The 22,796-nt window shown below is 35.1% G+C and overlaps 1 protein-coding gene across 6 annotated transcripts in view; it reads right to left on the reverse strand.

Moving 5' to 3' along the window:
• CSMD3 (CUB and Sushi multiple domains 3) overlaps positions 1-22,796 on the reverse strand; it is a 1,239,477-nt gene that overhangs the window by 229,917 nt on the left and 986,764 nt on the right. For all 6 annotated transcript variants that reach the window (XM_032246339.1, XM_032246357.1, XM_032246370.1 and 3 more), the window contains one exon: positions 15,805-15,921. In XM_032246339.1, the coding sequence (XP_032102230.1) occupies positions 15,805-15,921 (117 nt within the window). The remainder of the gene's footprint in view (positions 1-15,804; positions 15,922-22,796) is intronic.

A 22,796-nucleotide genomic window follows, 5' to 3' on the forward strand; every position in this document is an offset into this window, starting at 1 on the left:
ACATGGCTAGACACAAACCCTCATGAACTATGATTACAAACTTAAACATGATGTGATGCAAAAAACCCAAAAGAGCTCTTAAAGAGAAAGTATACAAATATTAACTTATCAGTCAAATATGAATTATAGCATGGATGTGTTCATGAGAAATTATATGCAAAATAAAAATTCAAATATAAATCTTTTTTACAAAACTCATTTATATGTCACAAGACAATATTCTGCGATATTTATTAATGTTTTCTCCCTCTACCCACAGAACTTTGGACTTTGCATCCTTCTTCAGATAGGATTCTAATTCTAGTGCACTTATCTCATTTTAGAAGTAACAGAAGAGAAGACATAGTCAAATTTGAGCTTCAAAGGGAAGTATAGGCATTAATACTGAAAATAGTTGTACATATGCTTGGCTAGTCAGATGGAGTTTTTCCTCTGTCCTATTTCTCCTGTCCAACCAACACCCTAGATAGAAGTTTCCCTGCACTGGGAATGGAGTGAAGATAATCCACAGGCAAGTATGAGAACTGGATTGGTCAGAAATAGTAAGCCTTTTGTACAACTGTATTGAGAATTTATAGTCTAAACTGAATTTTTAAAAGGTATAATACTACTAGAATCCTACAGCATCACCCTATTTCCTGCAGACTGATATTTCAGTTAGTTCTATGGAGAAATATCTTTTAAAGTTCTTATGATATATGAAATGATACAATTCTCATATCGCAAATTTAAGTGTTCAAGAAATGTAACTTCCCATCTTATCCAGAGTTTTATCCAAATGTCCAAAGTTTAGAGAATTTCAGGACAGAGTAAAGATGAGGAATTTGGAAGCAGGACATAAGTGAAGAGGATCTGGAAAGAGACTAAAATTAAGCATTTCGGTCTCCTCTTTCCTTTTTAATCTCAAAGTGTCAGTCCAGAGTTTGTGGTTCCAGACTCCTTATCTTGGCTCTAAGGTACCTCCTGGACTAGCTTCTTCCAGCTGCATCTGAATGCCTAAATGTGTAGGACTGTGTCAAGATTGACGTTTACCCACATTTTTTCCAAGAATGGAGGGGCGATCAACTAAGCAAACACTTGGTTAATGATTAAGCTAATACTCTGGTAAATAAATATGGTAAATAAGTATCTTGAAAATAAAAATAAAAAATGTCCTCCTCATCCAGGATAAAGGATTACTTAATTCACTGATTAATTCAATCATTTGCACGTTAAGTAAATACATATTGAGATTAGTTTAATGTGCAAAAGATTGTTAAGCTCTTTTATTATTTTTTCAAAAATAAAAAATACAATCTTTGATCACAAAGAGATGACACATTAGTGTAGTATTTTCATGAAGCTGCAACTTTGTAAAGAGAGTCCCATTCAAATACACACACAACACACACACATACACATACAGTGGATGGGGGTAGAGAAAGAGATAGAGATAATTCATATTAGCATATTAAAGACTGTTAGCGTCCTTAGAGAAAATAAGCCTAAAACCTTTCAAATTTTTTAAACCCAGTGTTTCCAAATTTTACTGGACTTTCTGTCCCTGTCCTCTCACCCAGGTATAGTAGTGTGCCATCCAAAAATCTTGGGTAAAGTTGGTTTAGTGAATTCTAAATAAAGAAATGTCTCTAGTGTAGATAAGGACATTTCTTCCAGCTGTAGTAGTTTCATATACATTTCTAAGTACATCAAGCTACTTCCTGATGCACTTAAATTTCAATAAACTTGTGACTATAAATTTTTAAATAATTATATGCATTTGTCCAAGGAGTAGTTATTTCCACCAACATGAAGGGTTCTAGGCAAATGGCCAAGACTGCCAAGCTTGCCAGATATTCTCTCACAAAAAAAGTTGGTAAATTGGTATTGTGATTTATAAATAAGTCCTTCTGGATTAGATGAGTGGGAAACAACGTGAACCTGTCTCCTGAAGTGTGAATATTTTCTGAGGTAGCTGACAACATTGAATGTCTGAAACCACAAAGCTGATGATCGGACACTGCATTCGTATCTCAAATCCAGACACCTCTATAATGTCATTTGCTCCCTTCTGCTCATGTGCCTGCTGCCATCATTAGAGATCATGAATTACATTAGAATATTGACATACACATGTACTCAGACACATACACAAATCTCACTCACCCCTGCTATCCTCTACAAACAATGAATGTTACCTCCCCTCTCCACTGTCTAAATTAATCCCCTCATTGTTTCTCATCTGTGCCTCTGGAACAATCATCCACTCCCTGCCACAAATAATACAACTAAAGTTTCCAACAGGCTTTGTTAATCTGCTGCAAAATGGCTTAATTAGTTACTATGATACACAAGATAGATTTCAACCTCCTTCTCATCCTTCAATTTGCAGCATACTGCAATCTTCACTCATCTCCCTAATGTAAATTTGATCCTCCTGTTATTCTTTCTCATTATAGCTTGTTTTTTTCTCACCGTTCATGCTTACTAGCCAAATTTGTGCTCATAATTGTGTGTGTGTTGTGTGTGTGAGTTTATTCAGTTTGTTTTTTTTTTTTTTTTTTTTTTAGTTCACAAGGTGACTCCCAAAATATTTAATCAGTATGACATGGGTATGGGCCAGTGTTGCTAGGCTGGGAAAGGGCCAGTGGCCGGGGAATTATGGAGTCATTCTAGAGACTGGAGAAGTGGCTATTTGTCACTACATGTAAATATTTTAAAATTCTAGCAACTAAAAATTGTTGTACCAACATGTACCAAGTGAATATTATACTACGTTATCTGACTACTCAATTAGACAATATACTAACGAGAACAATTAAGCATTTCTGTTGCATTGGGCATTAGGTAGCTTCAGGCTAGCCAATAGCTTTCTGAAGCAGAGTTAGAACACAGTATTTGTTGAATTGATTTAACATGGCATACAAGACACTTCAGAATGGGGTCTCTGCCTTCTTCACTAGTTTCGAGCATATTAGTTCCTGACTAGTACTTTGCACTTCAACTAGAGATAAAAATATATAGTCCCTTTCAGAAAACATATGCAATATTTCTACATCTTTCCCTGTGTTCTTCTTTCTGGCTGGAATGTCCTTCTCCAGCTAACAATTACACATTCATTAAGACTTAAGTAATGTACCATCTTTTCAGATAAATGTTTCTGTCATGGTTACCCCCATTTCTCAAATAAGCCACCGGCCTGCCTTAGGTGTTTCTCCTCTGTTTACCCATAGCATGCTTACAGACCTTAGCTTCTCACATCATAGTTTATAGCAGTTTCCACATTCTTCCTGAATAAACTGTTTAACTTTCTAATTCCTTTTCCTGTGATCTCCTGGAGGGCAGGAACCATTGTTTACATAACCTATACACTCAGATTCTAGCTCAAGGCTAGGTGTATACATAGTTTAAATAAATAATTGATACAGTTAGTGAATAATTGCCACTTAAAAGCAATATAATATAGGCCTTTACCCACAATGAGGTTAGAAGTATTAATAGCATATTTCTACAAATTTAGAGGTCGTAAGGAGACGCAAGGTGGTTAAGCAAAAGAGAAAGCAGTCGTGAAGTTTCCATACCCCTGCAATAAAAACAGAAAACATGCTAGATTGAAAGTCATATTCAATCTACAGTTGAGTTTTATTTGGATCATACTGTGTTTTAAACGTTATAGAATTAAACCACTTTGAAGAAGGCATGGCTATTAGTTCATCACTGCACCCACCATCACTTATTATCTCTGCCCAGATACTGATCTCATTTGTTATCTACCATTGAATGAAAGATTTTAATTTGAATTTTAATTGGCAACCTCTGTTACCATAAAATAAATATTACAGAGGATTAAAAAAAATGTTATACAAAAGGTTGCTAGTAAAAGCAGCATAATGGATGAAACTTTGATATTTAGTCTGGTATTTTAGTATATAGCATAGCTTCAGTGAATTTGGAAAACATTCCAGTAATAGCTCTGTGTTTGAGTTTCCGCTTCTCAGCAAAAGCATCTAGGTAGAAATGTTAAGGGTTTATATAAGCTGTAAGAGAATACTAATACTATTCAAATCCCTCTAACTCAGAGACTGGAATCACAGATTTTTAGTGTGTGATGTGTGTGCACCGTGTGTTTGTATACCAACCACAAAATAAGAACTATCAATCTTCTAACCTACTTGAAATATAATTTATTGAGTTTTCAAATAAATTATTTCAAAATGCAAATGTTAGCCTTTGTTAATTGTAAAGGAGGTAATTAAATCATATGGGTCACTAAAACAGAAAAAAAAAAAAAACCCAAATGTGTATTTTGATTATAATCAGCACCGCATTGCACTGTTAAACAATTAGAGATCATTATACTATCCTAAAACATCAGTGGGAGAGTGTCAAAAATAATGAGTATTCCATGTTTACAAAAGTCTCTGCCTGTGGCATGCTGTGTGCTTTCGTAAATCATTTATCTTCTAGCTTTAATCTGTCATGGTATGAAATATTACAAATGTGATTCTGCATGACAGAATAATGAAATACTAAAAAAGGCTGTGTGTAATGACTTCTCCATAAACAGTTTTCCAGAAAAAGTAATGCATCTATATTAATATATATGTAACTTTTTTCTTTTTATTATTTCAAATATTTCCCCATATCAGCTTCTTAAAGAGAAAACTAACAATTTTATAGTGAAACTTTGCAAAAAAATGTTTACTCCCTATATGAATATTCAGGCTTATTCAAAGAATTATTTTGTGCCTAAATACCAATAGGGAAACAAAGTAGAAAGTCAGTTTTCTAGCATTTGTAATGAATTGAAAAATGCAAAGTGTTCTTGAAATTATGTATAACATTTTAATGGCAAGAGAAGAGTGAGAAAGTTAACAATGACCATCAAGAATATTCTGATGCATTAAAAAAAAGAAAAGAAGAAAGAAAACAGTAGGGAAGAATGTAGCACACCAATGTTACATAATTTATCTTACTTTTGCAGAAAAATAAAAGATTCAGAATTTAGGTTAAATTTATAGTTATCTTTGGAATTTAATACATGAATCCATGTACTTCTGTGAGCAAACTTTCGAATTTCAGAAAAGCTGGTGGAAATTTCCTATACTTTAATTCTCTAATATCTAGTAGCATACTGTTTAAATTCAAAAGTAGATTTCACATATTTTTTAAACTAGGAAGTCCCTTGGAGGCAAAAGTTTTGTTTTTATACATCAAGAAAATGAGGACCAGAAAGCTTAAGTAATTTGCTCAAAGTCACATGGCCAATTAGAGGCAGATAAATGACTACAAACCAGACCTTTGGATCCCCAGTTCAGCGTCTTTCCACTATTTCACAGTAACTGCTCAATCTTCTTTTCAATCGGTTTACAATTGTTACTATCATCGACTTTATGAATTTGAACCTCATGCAAAAATAATCTTTAGCAGCTTTATGCCACTAGTATTAAATAGCCTAATGGGACAACTTCTGAACTTTAAAAATATTTGTTATATAAAATGGTAAATATATTGGTAAAATGAAGCAAAAACTAAAAACAGCCATAAATGGGAAAAGTACTAATGTGTTGAAATGTCACAACCACCGTTTAAACAAATTGTTGTTAAATGTCTACCCTGATGTTCTTACATCCTATTTTCCAGCTTTCTTCTGAATTATTAAGCATAACTTATTTTCTATAAATGCCTTAACACAGCAGAAATAAAATATCAACACTGACTTTATAAACAATGAATGTGAATAGTTAACCATCATATGAATCTATTAGATCATTTGATAGTTATTTTGAAAATTCTGCTAATCACATTCTAGAGCATATTATAGTGAGATTCTTGCAAGTTGAAAGGAAATAATTTTGCTTAAAGTGGAAAAAGAATATAACAACAGAAAGATATAGATGACATATATATGGTATATGATACACATATATATACATTGCAGCTTATATTAAAACATGTGAAATCATTTTAATGTTTAACTGTTGACGACTTTCAAGCCCACCACTCCCTCTTCCCCTCTGCCTCATATCTGGGAAAGCTGATTAGGTCACCTAAGTGCCCCCTCTTTGGCACCAGTGGTAAGTTTAAATCATGCAAGTGGTCACCTGCATACGGGAACTATCACCCCACTACTACTCCATAACCACAATAAAACTTCACAGTCAATCTCCTTCCTCTGCCCTCTTGTGCATTGAAACAGTTTGGCAGTTTGCCTTGCTCTATCTAGAAAGTCTCATTATGTGAGTAACACAGCTTTTCATACTTCCTTGTGCTTTTGTGATAATCAGTCTTGCAATCCAAACCAACTGCAGAGTGACTACAACAAAGGATGCAGTAAGGAAGATGTCTAAGTAATGACTACAATCACTAGAAGTCTTTCTTCTCTTGTTTTGTCTTAGTAACTGGCTCTGCTGTCTGCTGGAAAACTTGCACTTAGAGCTATACTGCTTTGTGCTGCATTTTATGAGTTATCAGAGATTTAATCAATCTACATAAGATCTTTTAATAACTGGCATTTAGAACCGAGTTGGATCCTCATCAAAGTGATCCTCAGTTGTGTGTTGTAGCCTGTATTTATCTGTGTACTTCATAATGAATCACATTTCTTGATTCCAGGATAAAATGTGACAAATGCTAAGTTCAGAGGAACAACTCTTACTTTGTGGCTTTTGGTTGTGTGTGTCAAACTGTCACTGGCCCCTTTTCTAGAGAAGAGCCAGGGAAAATGTTGATAGCCTGTGCAATAGATGCGCTCCTTGGGTGGTGGACTGTGAGAAAGAAGAGCTACTATATAGTGTGCTGAGTTCTAAACTCCTAAAAGCAAATAACTCACTAAGACCCTATAAAATGCCTTTGCTAATACTACTATCCAGGACTCTGTTTAACAAAGATTCTAATCATCAGGCTGTAGAAGAAAACACTCATGGCACCTATGTGGCACAACTAATGAGTTGATGGAAATTCAAAATAAACCCAGGATCCTTAAACCTTACAAAGCAACCATTGTTTCTAACCTTGAAGTTACTAATTTGAGACACTTTGGGAAAAAAAAGTATTAATTATTACATAATTATGATTAATAATTAACATGAGCAGGGTAAAGAGACTTTCCCTCCTCTGAAGTTATACATAGTAACCCGTAAAGAGAAAGTGAAAATAACAACAAACTACATACAGGTTGAGGAAATACAAAATTGAAAGAGAAAGAGCCATAATTTGACCCAACTGGAAATCCAAAATTTACACAAAAATTTATAAAGTAAAAATATGAAACATCTCTAGTTGTTTTTGTGTCTCTACAACATGGGTTCTAAATTAACTATAACACCTACTGAGATGCACCACTTGGCAAACCTTCATGGCCTTAATCTATACAGAGGCTCAGATACAATTATTCCTGGGGATCCCACTAAATTTCATTAAGGTGCACCCTATAATTTAAAGAATATATGAAATATAAAATGGTGAAAAAACAAATATGCCTCATTTGAACCATCAGCATTATTGCCTTACCTAAATATCCCATGGTGGTCATGGAAGCTCTGACCAAAAAGGTAGTAAAATTAAATAAAGTATTTGGCACTTACAATAGGCTTGACAAATTAGGACTCTATGGACTTTTATGTGAAAAGCTAGCTAATATGTCCCTGAGTAAAATAACATAGGGCCTTTAAAGATTAAAACCCACTATAGAAGAAGTATTTAGAGAACGGGTGATTATCCCCACTATTTCTCCATTTAGTAGCCTATTTTATCTGCTTTTAAGCCTGGAAAAAACTAATGCCCCTGTTGGTGAATTACTGTAACTTTTATTCTGTGGTCTCACATGTTAAAGGCCTTATAATCAATACCATTCAAATTACTGACTCCATCCAATTGTCAGATAGTAAATGTTCTATTATCACTTATTTGAATCACATGTTCTGTTTAGTGTCAATTTTAGCAGCCTCTCAGCCTTCGCCTTTTATGGGATAGAATATTGTGACCCACAGCTTTACCTGGCAACCCATGGCTTTTCAACAGTCTTTGAAATGCAGATGGGGTGGGAGGCAGATCCTGTTCAACCAAATGGCCAAGCCATGGCTTGAGATCCAATTATATAAATTACACCACCCAAATTAAATAATATTATCATAAGCACACATGATAATCTTATTTCCCTTCTCTAAAATGATAGACTTAAAAAAAAGGAGTTTCCTTCCTTATAGGCACGTAACTAACAAACTCATTTCTGCTTACTTACATTAAAACAACCATCAATTAAAAAAAGAGGCTGGATGTGGTGGTTCACACCTGTAATCTCAGCACTTTGGGAGGCCGAGGTGGGTAGATCACCTGAGGTCAGGAGTTTGAGACTAGCCTGGCCAGCATGGTGAAATCCCATCTCTACTAAAAATACAAAAATTAGCCAGGTGTGTTGGCAGGCACCTGTAATCTAAGCTACTTGGGAGGATGAGGCACGGCAATCACTTGAACCCGGGGGGCAGAATTTGCAGTGAGCAGAGATGGCACCACTGCACTCCAGCCTGGGCAAGATGTTGTCTCAAAAAACAAAAACAAAACAAAACAGAACAAAAAAACACAAAAAAGAGTTCTATTTTATTTTCAATTGCTACAAATCTAAGGAGTAATGAGAAATAGTAAATGCAAATTTTGAATAAACACATATTTTGTGAATATTTGTCATTGTAATATAAATTTAGTATTTAGAAAAGACTAATAATTTGTTTTAATCAAATTGCACTGCTAAAAAGTGAAGCGTATACTTTAAATAATATATATATATACATATATATATGTATATATATGTATATATATATATATAATAGCCTTTATTGATCTTCTTAAGTATTCATTCATTACTGAAAATTTTATACCAGGAAAAATAAAATGCTAATAAAATTATTTACTGATTGAACAAGCAAACAAAGATAATCTAAAAACAATCTGTCACTAAAATATGGAGAAAATTAGTGACAATAAATGATCGAATTAACTATAAAGAGAGCTAATCACAACATAGACTATGTTGCCGAATCATTAAAAAAAAACTCACAGACAGAAGATCAAAGGGCAAATGGTCAAATGTATGTGTGAATTTTAAAGAAAAATATACCCAAAACAAAAGACCTATTATTTTTAACATAGAAAATGAGAACAGTTAATTTTACATATACAAGTCAAAACTACATTAGCATGTATTTAAAAGTCCAGATGCCCAATGGAAAAATAAATATGTATACATTTAGAGATAGTATGTATGCATCTTACTTTCAATCCATTGTTTTACTTTTTTCTTCTAAATTCAAAGAATACTAATTCTCAGATTACCTTTTATAGGCTAACAGTTTAGGCAGAAATGTGAAAGATGTGATACTGCAAAAACAAATCACACTTAATAACCACTATGTAATTACCTAAGTCTTTCGGTCCAAAATAATATACTGTTTAGTGAATACAATAAGAATTAATGAAATAGTTGCTACTTACCACTATTTTTAACATAATACTATAATAAAGTTATATATTTTTTAAATTATAATGGTATAATGCAAGTATTTTCCTAAGGAAACATGTTTCTAGATTAACTGGAAGAAAAATATTTCAATGAGAAATAGGAAAGATAGTGGTTGTGAATAAGAAACAAATAAAATACATTAAAGTAGTAAAGAAGTTCATGGTAGTGGCAGCTACTACAGCGATACACAAAAGGGTTTGGTAACTCTGTGTGCCATTTGCACATAGCAGACAAGATTGACAATTACTTCAGATGATTTAGAGATTCATAAATTTGAAGCTTATACAACCAAGAGACTGTGCCAATAATAAGAGATAGGTGAGAAGGTAGATTACCTGGCAAAATATAAGAAGGTTTTAATGTCCATTTTGAACATATCAAGTGTGAAAACTAGTCTTAGGAAATAATAAACTCTGTACACTAACACATATGCCTTCAGGGTGTGTCTTTTAGGAGGCAGAGCCATCAGGAATGCCAAACACAAAATTAAGTCACCATAGACTATACTGGATATCCTCAGGATATTTTACATGTTGCAAGGAATCTGAATGTCAATTTGCAGTCAACACAGTTGATGCATGCTTTATACAGCAACTTATATTAAGACTTTCTACATAAAATTATTATGTATATTGTTTACCCTTTGTAGTGGATTGGATAGTGTCACTCAAAAGTTATGTTCACCAAGAAGCTCAGAATGTCACCATATCTGGAAACAGGGTTTTTGCAGATGTAATTAGTAAAGGATCAAGATGATATCATATTGAAGTAGAGTGGGCCCTAAGTCCAATGAGTGGTGTCATTTTAAGAAGATGAGAAGAGTGGACAGAGAGACACACAGAAACAGACAGAGAGGAGAAACGGTCTTATGATGATGGAGTCAGAGATTAGAGTAAATCAGCTATAAGCCCAGGCACCTCATGGATTGCTGGGAGACACCAGAAACGAGGAAGAAGCAATGAAGGATGCTTCTCTAGAGGCTATAGAGGAAGTGTGGCATTACTGACACGTTGATTTCAGACATCTATCCTCTGGAACTTTGAGAGAAGTCACTAAGTCTGTGGTACTTTGTTATAGTAGCCTTAGGACATAAATACATCCTCTTTTACAGACAATTCCTAGAAAGTAAGAAGAGGGTGACTGAAGAGAGATGGAGGTGGGAGAATAGGAAGGAATGATAATTCTAACAATATTTCATGTGAAATTAATCCAGATATTATGTTGCTAATTTCAAATTATTTCTTCTGAATTATAAAGAGGTCTTCCTTCTGTTTTTAAAATTTCATCTCCTCCAATTGCCTAAAGGATCTTTTTTTTTTTTTTTTTTTTTTCCAAATTGGTCCACCTCATTCTTCAACTTTGTCTTTTCTACTGTGTCTTTCTCTTTGGGCTTTAAAATAAATACCCCAGTATCTGCTGGAATAAGAGAAAATAAACAAAACCAAACATTATCTGCTGATTTATACTCTACTTTGACTGTCATCCTATATATTTATGTTTATTCTCAGCCAGGATTGTTGAGATAGAAATCCACACATTTATTCCTCAATTTTACTAACTCCTCCCTCCCTGAAATCTTATTTGGAGTCCTATATTCTAGGTATAATTCAAATTAACAAAAAATTTTCTCTCTGACAATGTCAACAGTTCTCTTATATTCTAAAGTGTGTTATCTATGCTAATTGCAAAGTAAAATAAAATTAGTCTTCCATGTTTCTGGCACTTAAAAATAATTCATAAACTCTTAAGCAACTAAACCATAAGAAAAAAACAGCTGGTAAACAAACACAAAAGAAAAACAAAAAAACAAACAAAAAAAGGGTCAAAATGGTGGAGTATGACCCTCCAGGGATGCTCCACCAGAAAAGAGAAGAAAACCTCAGATGGGCATGCATACAACTTCATCAGCACACTCCACATGCTCACTTCCTAAGAATAAGGAGGGCACTTCCTGTGTAGGCAGCCCATGCACAGGAAGAATTATGGGAAAGGTACACAAGACGCCAGAAGTGGGCCAGCCTATAAAGTCCTAGGATTACTCTTAAATGCCGCACTTGACCTTCATGTGCCTGCCTGGATCTCTTCCAAATGTATTTTCCTTTCTTTTCTGCTCTAAAACTTTTTAATAAACTTCCACTCTTGTTGTAAAAAAAAAAAAAAAGAAAAAAATGAAGAAATATTAAATATATTTTATCGATAAAGTAGGATTTTTTAAATCCAAAAAGCCAAATATAATAGTCTTATACAAATTAAGGAGAGTAAAGTATTATTAATAATGCTATCCAATTGATCCAGAATATTATTTTTCTAAGAATAATAAAACAAGTAGAATCCTGCAGGATGAATATTGTCAAAACCTGACTCTAATACCTGAATTCAAATGGAATTCAGTTATACTCAGGAAAATATTATGAATTGACAATTCTCTTATTTAGAAAAACTGAAAGATGGCAATTGTCTGACAGGCAAAATGTATTCACTCAATCAACCAGTAAAGCGGAGTAATATTATATGCATATATTTATGAGGTTGCTGTAAAATTAATTGCTGTTTTTGCCATTAAAAGTAATGGCAAAAATAACTTATATGCATTCAATTCTACACCAAGCCAAAAAAAAAAAAAAAAGGAATTTGGTACCACATGACCTGTAAGAAACACAAGTAGCTCATCTGGAATTATCTGAAAAAACGGTCATCTGTTCTTACCTTGGAGGAATAAAAATGTTCTGTTAAGACTATTTCAGAGACAATATGGCATATGTAAAATCATGTACATGATCTTGGGTGATTTAATTTATTTTCACGTGTAATGTTGGTTATATGTGATTTTCTTTTTACATAAAGGTATTAGAACCTTAACCCCTATGTAAAATGCAATCCAATGAATACACTGAACTTATTTGACAGACATTGTGCTAAATCAGTGGTTCCTAACCTTTTTGGCACCAGAGACCAGTTTTGTGAAGACAATTTTACCATGGGATGGTTTTGGGATGATCCACTTCAGATCATCAGGCATTAGTTAGGTTCTGATGAGTGCACAACCGGCCGGGCGCGGTGGCTCAAACCTGTAATCCCAGCACTTTGGGAGGCTGAGGCGGGTGGATCACAAGGTCAAGAGATCAAGACCATCCTGGTCAACATGGTGAAACCCCGTCTTTACTGAAAATACAAAAAATTAGCTGGACATGGTGGCGCGTGCCTGTAATCCCAGCTACTCAGGAGGCTGAGGCAGGAGAATTGCCTGAACCTAGGAGGCGGAGGTTGTGGTGAGCCGAGATTGCGCCATCGCACTCCAGCCTGGGTAACAAGAGCAAAACTCCGTCTCAAAAAAAAAAAAAAAAAAAAATGAGTGCACAACCTAGATCCCTCACATGTGCAGTTCACACTAGAGTTTGTACTCCTATGGGAATCTAATGCCATATCTTATCTGACAGGAGGCAGAGCTCAGGCAGTAATGCTAGCTCACCTGCCACTCATCTCCTGCTGTGCGGCCCAGTTCCTAACAGGCTAAGGATCAGTATGTCCTTGGGGAACCGGTTGGGGACCCCTGTGCTAAATGATAGAAGATCATCTGCATATAAAAGATACAGAAGAAGGAATGATTGTAATTTGGGATAAATGACAGAAAAAGAGAAAAATGTGAGAAGTGTTATGTGATGAATACTGGAAAGTAATAAATATAGCTCAATGCAGCAACAGAAGAAAATTATGGCAAATTGAGAATAAGAGGAAGCAGAAGCAAAATAGAAATCTGATTTGTAGAGATCCAGTAACTATTGCTTGATCATCTCTCATCAAAGAGGTAAAGGTAGGGGTAGGAAGAAGTCAGTGGTCAATATTTTTTAATTCATTATCCTACTCCCACAAAATTGTAAGAGATTATTAGGTGATTGAAGAGCCACTGGGATACAAAACACAAAATATTGGTTTTAGTGCTTTACTAAATAACACAAATAATTGTTTTATTTTAACCATGCTATTTTTAAGACCTTAGTTCAATCCAATAATGTAGGTCCTTTAATTTCATCTTTTTTAGGGGATAGAAGAGGGGATGGGGATGTTTTATATGAATGTGAACATAAAGAAGAATGTGTTTATGTGTACCTGTGTGTGCATATGACTTACTATGTTATTATGCCAATCACCCCCATACATTAAATTATTTTGTTATAAAATAAGCATATAAGATAGGCATTTATCATTGCTACTTTTGAGATGTGTAAGTTTCAAGATGATGATGTGACTTGTCCAATGAAAAGAGCAAGTAATTTAAGTTGAGCCTGAACCCAGAAATCTGACTTGAAAGCTGGCATTCTTTAACCCAATAATATTAAGCATGAGGTATGTGAGACATACTTTACATGTATATATCTCTGTCTCATTTACTGCTCACAACTCTATAAACAAAATGATACCAAATTTGCAAATAAGGAGACAGTCTCAAAGAGATTATGTAACCGGTCCAAAGGCAGATAGCTAAGATGTGACAAGGCTGAAATTAGAATACAGGTGCTTAAATTTATATGTATCTTAAGATGAAGAATGATGCAACATTTGTGAAATAAAATTAGATTTTTTTTTTTTTACTAATAAATACAGGTACATTTTGTTTTGTCCACAAAAAACCAAGAAGAGTCATTTGAAAAAAAAAAAAAAAAAGTTTTAAAAACCAAGTATTATTGGCTCAATGTAGCATTTTTTTATACTAGGAGGGTTAAATTCAACTTACATTAACCCTACAAAAATATAGATTTCATTCTTTAGGAATTTGTTAATTTCCTTTATTATTAGTGCTTTTTCCTTTTCTTTTTCAGCATACACAGGCTGCAGTAATATATCTCCAGGGTGACCAACATGTTTATTTGTCAGGACATGAAATGGCTAATTTTCCTCTTTCTCATTCCTTTGGCCACATGGCATCTCAAGAACAGAGTATAACAGAACAAATTAATGGCTTCCAAAAAGGGAATCAAAGAGCCATGAAGTTTTCTGGATAATCATTGTTAGGATTCTGTCAGCAATCATGTAACATTTTTGGCATCTGGGGAGAATAAAACTCCCTAGCAAAGGAAGGACTCAAAAGGTAAAAAATAAACACAATTAAGTGAATGATATTTTTCTTTCTAAACTGTCATTCTCTTCACTTTCAAAGAGCTAACCTTGGATTAACCGATCAGTATGCTAGGGGAAAGAAATACTTTGTAGAGTACAAAAACAGGCACTTTGCTAATGCTGGCATCATCACTCTATTTCAATGTTAAAAGGTTTTCATTTCTGATGACAATGCTCTCAAGTAAATTGAAGATCTTGGAGTTGTTTCAGAAGGATGAAAAGGAGGATATATATGTATATAGGTAGTATCTGGTTATAAGAAATTGGACTGGAAGCATCAGCTTATTTTATATATCAGCAGCAGAACTGTTAAGTCAAGATGTTTTTCAACTATCTCTAATGATAAAATCCATGTTATTCTGCTGAAATACTGAGTTATCCTGACCCAGACAATCCTTACAGCTTTAACAAATCCTTTACCATGTAACACAATGCTGTAAATCTGAATTCTAGAAGTCTATGAACTTTCAGCCTCTCTCTCACACTTTACTGCTTACTAAATTTCCTTTGCCTATCCATCCATGAACAGAGCTTAATCTGGGTTAGATCCAGCTGGATCTCAGAACCAAAACCTTTAGAAGCCAGATAAGTGACTTATAAGACATGTAATCAGAAAGATGTGAAGGCAGCAAAGGACACATTGTCATCCCTGTTGCCAATGCAGAACAGATTGTCAGGTTGACAAGATGAGCTGAAATGTCCTTTGCTGTCTTTTTATATTCATTGTTGTCCCAGAAACTAGATGCTTAAAACCAAAAACTCTTCTTTCTGGAAATGTGTTAATAAACTATAAAACTGATCTGATTGTTTTTAAAATACTTTTGTTACTATTGTAACAGTTCAATGTTTGACTTAATACATATTTTACAGAGCAGCCTTGGCTTTATGCTCTGGTAATTTCCCATTTTATGAAACTCCAATATGAAGGCACGTGCACGGTTACTGATATACTCATTTTTAAAAATTAAAAACAATCCTGTTTTCATTTTTGTATTGTTGTTCACCTGTGTACTTGACTGTAAATTCAGATCGAGTAAGATGACCTCAAAATTGTATTACAAAACCTCCAGAATTACAAAGTAAAATGCTTTATGAATAGTAGGCATTTTCATTTAAAAATTTTGAATAGCATATAGTGAAAAATAAAGCATGTCTGGAATGAAATATTACATAATGAGTTGAATCTTACTTACCAAACTCCTTTGGAACTGCTATAGAATAAACACAATTATGTCCCACACTGTAATTTTTTGGATAGTTTGGTGATAGAACAGTGCCTTCTGAACCTGTTGAACGACTTCCACAGGGTGCTAGGAAAAAATGGTAAAAATATCATTTTTAGAAAAAAAGTTTTAAAAAATTCATGCCACGGTTATCTTCTTCATATAAAAAATATATGACTACTGGAATTTAAGGTGTATAATTTATTTGCATCTTTAAATAAGATCCTCTAGTGTTAAATATTTAAAAAATAAAGAAGTGTACAAACAAAACTTTTACTGTTATCAGAAGCAAAGTATGTAATAATGTTATAATGGTGTTATCTAGAAATATAATAATGGTGGCCTAGCTTTCATTTGTGATAAGAGTGTGAAATTAATCATCTTTTTATAATAATGAGAAATTACATATGCAAGTGGGAAATTGTTTTACTTGCTGACAGGCTTTGAAATTCTCCGCAGTTTCAACACTGATTATGTGTGAGACATGGATGGCTGTAAAAATACATTCATCCACTCATCTAAGTATTCTATTTTATCATCAGTCGTTATCTGCATATATAGTTTACCTTGAAATCAGAGGAGTTGTTGATGGTACCTTGAGGTAGACTTGCTGGCTACCTCAGGCCCACCCAATATTGTATGTTAAAAAAAATAATGAGGGTGAAACCAATGTTTCTTATAAACTGTAGATGAGGGTTCTGTTATTCACAAGATAGGAGATGCATTAGAATTCATAGTTCTAGAACTCAAGAGAGATCTGAGCTAAATGGAGATTTTGTATAGAAAGCATATGGATGGTAACTGATATTCTTTAAGCGAATGAGATCACTCTGAAAAGTAGGTAGAGTGAGAAAAGATGGACAAAGAGGAGGTTCTGGGAAACAGCAAAGTTTTAATATCAGATAAAGAGTGGGTGGCTACAGATAAATTATTCTCTTGGGGGCCAAGTGAGAAGAGCTTCAAAGAAAAGCAAGTGTTCAAAGTGGTAAATGTTGCAAAGTCATTAATAAATACAAAAGAAGTCTGGGTTGACTTGGCAATCTGGAGTGTAAGAGTGAAGCTTTTCTGCCCCAGGTCTATAGTTTGCATGAGGAGGGTTTTTTTGCTTTTTAAAACACCTTGCCAGCTGGCCCCGCTCCTTCACCCTTGGAGTCAGAGCGAGTTTCCTGATTGGTGAGCCCTGGACAGGAACTTCTACCTTTCTTCAGATGAGGAGCCATCCTTCCTGCAGATCACACTCTCTGGTGTGCGCTTCTACACTGCAGGTTTTTTAGGGCACCTTCTGAGGGTAGGGCTGTAGCTGTTGCAGACAGCTGGTAGGAAGCCTGTTGTCACAGCCCCTCATCTTTTATCAGTATTAAAGCTTGATTTCCTTTTAAGTTTTGCAGGAAGGACAGAGTATAATTTTATTATTCCCCTCAAAAACCAAAGGGAGGTTTTTTGGTGTTATTAATGGAGTCGTTTCAAGTAACTACTCTGTTTAAGTTTCAAGTAACTCTGCAAATTATAGCCATTGGGCCAAATCAGGCCTGCAGACCAAGAAAGGTTTTTACATTTTTAAAGAGTTACAAACTAAACAAAAACCACAGAAGAATATTCAACAAAGATATAAGTGGCCAGCAAAGCCCAAAATAATACTTGGTCCTTTACAGAAGAAGTTTGCCAACCCCTAAGCTAGAGTAGGGTGGGGGCAAGTGGACAAGACTAGATTATAGTTGGATGAAGAGTGAGTGGTATATAAACAAAAACAAAAGTAACCTATAATTATGACTATAAATGGGAGGGGAATTTAAAAAGTAGTTGGGAGACACAAAGTCGAATGAGTGATTTTGTCGATTTAATACGGAGGAAGGAATCATTACACAAAGAAAATCAGGAGCATTGACCTGGAAATAAGATCAAGACCAAAAGTGGAGTGATTCCCATTAGATATCAGTAGTGGCATAACTGTGGCTTGACAGAAGGAGATTAGAATTATAAAGCCGTAGGTTTTATACTGGGAATTTACTGAAGTTAATGCCTAATTTTCCTTTTAAAGAGCACTGCATGCAGTGATGAATTAGGTACCTCTAGAATACTCATGACAGTTTGAAAAAGTATAATCTTATGATTAATTATTGGTCAAAGTTTTAAAATATAGCAATACAGTATATTTAAAACACACACAACACAAACAGTATGTTGTATTGAGTAGAGTGACTAATGAATGTTGTACCTTTTTTCTTTAATGTTCTATAAAAAGTAATAAATAGTTAGAATTAAACATACTAAAATTAGAACTCTCTAGAAAAAACAACAAATTGACAGTGATTATAATAACCAAAGATGTATCCCTCTTATCACTCATTATTGTCTGAGATTAGAGCAGTCAGGTGTTATTCTTATTTCAGCACTGATAACTTTATTCAACTGATAATGCTACTGATGAGAGAATCACTCGAGAATAAGCAGTATGTTTTATGTTAATTTTTCTTCTGATTTTAAGGTGTTCCAGAATTAAAATTACAATATTTTAAATGAATATGACAAAACTCTTAAACTCTTATTTTTATATTTGGAAAGTCTGAATAGAAATGGGAACTTCTAACTAGAGTTCAGTACCGTGACTCAGTCATGAACATTGTGCTATCCTAATTAACATATGTCTGACAGTCAGAATTTGTTTTACATATTTTATTTTGTATAATGGACATTCAGGACAGCTTTTATTAAAAATTATGCTTAGAAATATAAGGGTTCTTTTAAAATACAAATATATACAAGGTTTAAATATAATATGTCCTTATAGTAACATTATGTTAGATTCTGTTATTTGTACTGGTAGCCATAATATTATGTTTATTCTGATGAGTGCCTACAGTGTGGCCTAATTTATAGTCAGTAACTATAACAAAATATTACAATGTTTGATAATAATTATGCAATGTGTTATTATAAATAAGGGAAATTATGCTCTGAGATACACATATATTGTAATCTGTTTTATATTAGGTTGGTGCAAAAGTAGCTGTGGTTCTGGGCATTACTTTTAGTGGTAAAAACTGAAATTACTTTTGCACCAACCTATTACTTACAAAATATAAATGGAATAATGTTTAAGTCAAGCCAACTTCACTGATTCTCCTAATATTAGTCTCCAGAAGCATTTTATATTCTTACTTTCTGTTTAATGTCATCATATTGGCTAATCGAGAAAACAGCAGCTTTTATCCTTCTGGCTCTTTACCAATTGATTGAAGATTGCTTTTGCAAGACAGACCTTTGGATTCTATTCTCACTTTTGCTATTTGACATTTATCACATGTATCTACGGTCCTTTTGTCAAATTGGCTATTGTTTCTCTAAACAGCCTATATTTCTTTTTATGCATTAAACATAAGAATTCACCTGTTCCTGATGTTAACTTATGTAGTGAATAAATCCATATTTTTATTTTATTTTATTTTTATACTTTTATTTTTTGAGACCGAGTTTCACTCTTGTTGCCCAGTCTAGAGTGCAATGGTGCTATCTCAGTTTGCTGCAACCTCCGTCTCCTGGGTTTGAGCGATTCTCCTGCCTCAACGTCCAGAGTAGCTGGGATGACAGGTGTGCACCACCACGCCCAGCCAATTTTTGAATTATCAGTAGATGTTGGCCAGGCTGGTCTTGAATTCCTGACCTCAGGGGATCTGCCTACCTCAGCCTTCCAAAGTGCTGGGATTAAAGGCATGAGCCACCACACCTGGCCTAAATCTATACTTTTAATAGCATCTTTGTAAGACATTTGAATTTAAGAAGACATGATTCTATGATTTCACCATGTGATTTACATGGGTGAAGGATTTGAGACTTTAGTAAGGTTTAGGGAATATCATGCTCTTTCTCACAAATTTATTTGACTATGGAAAACATTTTTTTATGTAATATCTCATAGGACTTGCCTCTTTAAAAACATAGTTTGCAAAGGTCAAAGTGATGATTCTAAATGTGCTTTCTTTTTGATAATAATTTTAATGTTTATGTAATTTATAATAATTAATTGTAATTGTGCCACACCAAAGACCTATGTTTTATGTTTACCTATAGAGCCAAATAATTTGGAGATTAAAAATGTCAAACTTAGCCTATTTATAAAATGCCATTATTCTTGACTTGCTCTCCCTGACTCTTGGGGTTGCTGGCCAGAGGACTCATCTGTGGGACCAGGGTTGTCGACTTCCCAGCTGGCAGCCTCCCCACGGTCCATCATAATGGCTTTCAAGATGATGGAGAAGAAAAAATACTACACCACTATAATTAGACACAGAAGCAAAGAAATGACTTAAAGTTGGAGTTATATTTAGAAGGGAAGTAGAGTGGGAGAGTTTGAAAAATTTGCAGCCTGGCCACATGGCAGGGAAGAAAAAAAAAGCATTTTCAGGTGCAGGATACAAACAGTGCGGAGCAACTACTTGCTAGAGAAATGAGTAAAAAGGAGTCAAGTGCTAACATCCAAGACCATGGGGAAAAGGCTTTGAAAGCATTTCGGAGATCTTTGAGGCAGCTCCTATCATCACAGGCCCAGAGGCGAGGGAAAAATAATAGTTTCTCAGAGCAGGCCCATGGCCCAGTTGACCTGGCAGGCTGCTCTCTGCATCCCAGTCACTCTGACTTCAGCCTTGGTTCAAAGGCACCCAGGTACAGCTCAGCCACAGCTCTGTACAGTGCAAGCCATAAGCCTTGGCAGTTTCCACATGGTGTTAGGCCTGCAGATGCTCATAATGCAAGTGTGAAGGAGGCTTGTCAACTTCTACTTAGCTGTCAGGGAATGTATAGAAAATCCTGGGTTCCCAGGCAGAAACCTGTTGCAGGAGTGGAGCCCCACTGAGAAACTCTACTAGTCCGATGCCAAGGGAAAATGTGGGATTGAAGGACTCACACAAAGTTCCTACCAAGTCACTACCTCATGGAGCTGTGGGAAGCAGGCCACCACCCTCCAGACCCCAGAATGGTAGAGGCACGACCAGCTTGCACCTTCTGCCTGGAAAAGCTGCAAGCACTCAACTCAAATCTTTGAGAGCAGCCACATGGGCTACACACTGCAAAGCCATAGAGGCAGGGCTGCCCAAGGCCTTGGGAGCCCACCCTCACACAAGAATGTGGGACATAGAGTGAAAGAAGATTATTTTGGAACTTTAAGATTTAATTACTGCTTTGTTGGATTTCAGACTTGTGTGGATTATTGGCCCTTTCTTTTGGCCAATTTATCCCTTTTGGAATGGAAATGTTTACCCAGTGCCTACATTATAATTTTATCTTGGGAGTAAGTAACTTGTTTTGATTTTATAGGCTCATGGGTGGAAGGACATGAGTCTCAGGTGGGACTTAAGACTTTGGATTTCAAGCTGGAATGATTTAAGACTTTTGAGAACTATTGGCAGGGGATTATTGCATTTTTCAATGTGAGAAGGACATAAGATATGAGGGGCAGAATGATAGTGTTTGGATGTTTGTCCACTTCAAATCTCATGTTGGAATGTAATCCTCAATATTGGAGGTGGGGCCTGGTAGGAGGTGTCTGGGTCATGGGGGCAGATCCCTCATAAATGACTTGGTGCTATCCTTGCAATATTGAGTAATTTATCCCAAGATACGGTTGTTTAAAATTGTGTGGCACCTCCCCACACTCTCTCTTGCCTCTTCTCTTGCCATGTGATGTGTCTAATACCCCTTCACCTTCAACCATGATTGGAAGCCTTCTGATACCCTCACTAGAAGCAGGTGGTGAACCATGCTTCCTCTACAGCCTGCAGAATGTGGCCAATTAAACCTCTTTTCTTCATAAATTACTCAGTTTTGGGTACTTCTTTATAGTAATGCAAACAGACTAATACAAATACTAATATCTTATTAGCCTAAGGCATATCCTCATTTAGTAACTGAAGTTATCCACACAATTTCTTATTTTTCTTGTTCTCTATTTTTCTATTTGTTTAATATAAAAATTATCTTTTGACTGAATTTGTTTAATTTGATTTGTGTGTGTCCATAATCCAACTATGCTATATATATTTTTGTTTATCCCTGAATTATGTATGCAATGATACAGTAGACAGATGTGATATTTCTGGAGAAATCAGATCATCAGACTACAACCAGGTTTTTTATTTTTTTATTTTTTTTTATTTTTTATTTTTTTTCCCATTTATTTATTTTATTGCATTTTGGGTTTTGGGGTACATGTGAAGAACATGCAAAATTGTTGCATAGGAACACACATGGCAGTGTGATTTGCTGTCTTCCTCCCCATCACCTACATCTGGCATTTCTCCCCCTGTCATCCCTCCCCAGCTTCCCACCCCCCACCCTCCCTCCCCTATTTCCCCCCAACTGACCCCAATGTGTAGTGCTCCCCTCCCTGTGTCCATGTGTTCTCATTGTTCAACACCCGCCTATGAGTGAGAACATGCGGTGTTTGATCCTCTGCTCTTCTGTCAGTTTGCTGAGAATGATGGTTTCCAGGTTCATCCATGTCCCTACAAAGGACACGAACTCATCGTATTTGATGGCTGCATAATATTCCATGGTGTATATGTGCCACATTTTCCCTATCCAGTCTATCATCGATGGGCATTTGGGTTGGTTCCAGGTCTTTGCTATTGTAAACAGTGCTGCAATGAACATTCGTGTGCACGTGTCCTTATAGTAGAACGATTTGTAATCCTTTGGATATATACCCAGTAATGGGATTGCTGGGTCAAATGGAATTTCTATTTCTAGGTCCTTGAGGAATCTCCACTGTCTTCCACAATGGTTGAACTAATTTACACTCCCACCAACAGTGTAAAAGTGTTCCTATTTCTCCACAACCAGGTTTTAAGGTTTCTAGTCATCCACTGAAAATACCACTTTGAGCAGGGATATGTATATGGGATGAAGAACCAAGATTGAAGAAGAAGAGATATCTTATCACTGAGTAAATTAGAAGAAATTTCAAAACA

This window comes from Sapajus apella, unplaced genomic scaffold (assembly GCF_009761245.1).
Source record: "Sapajus apella isolate SASKATOON/1434 unplaced genomic scaffold, GSC_monkey_1.0 scaffold3, whole genome shotgun sequence".
Taxonomy (NCBI): Eukaryota; Metazoa; Chordata; class Mammalia; order Primates; family Cebidae; genus Sapajus; species Sapajus apella.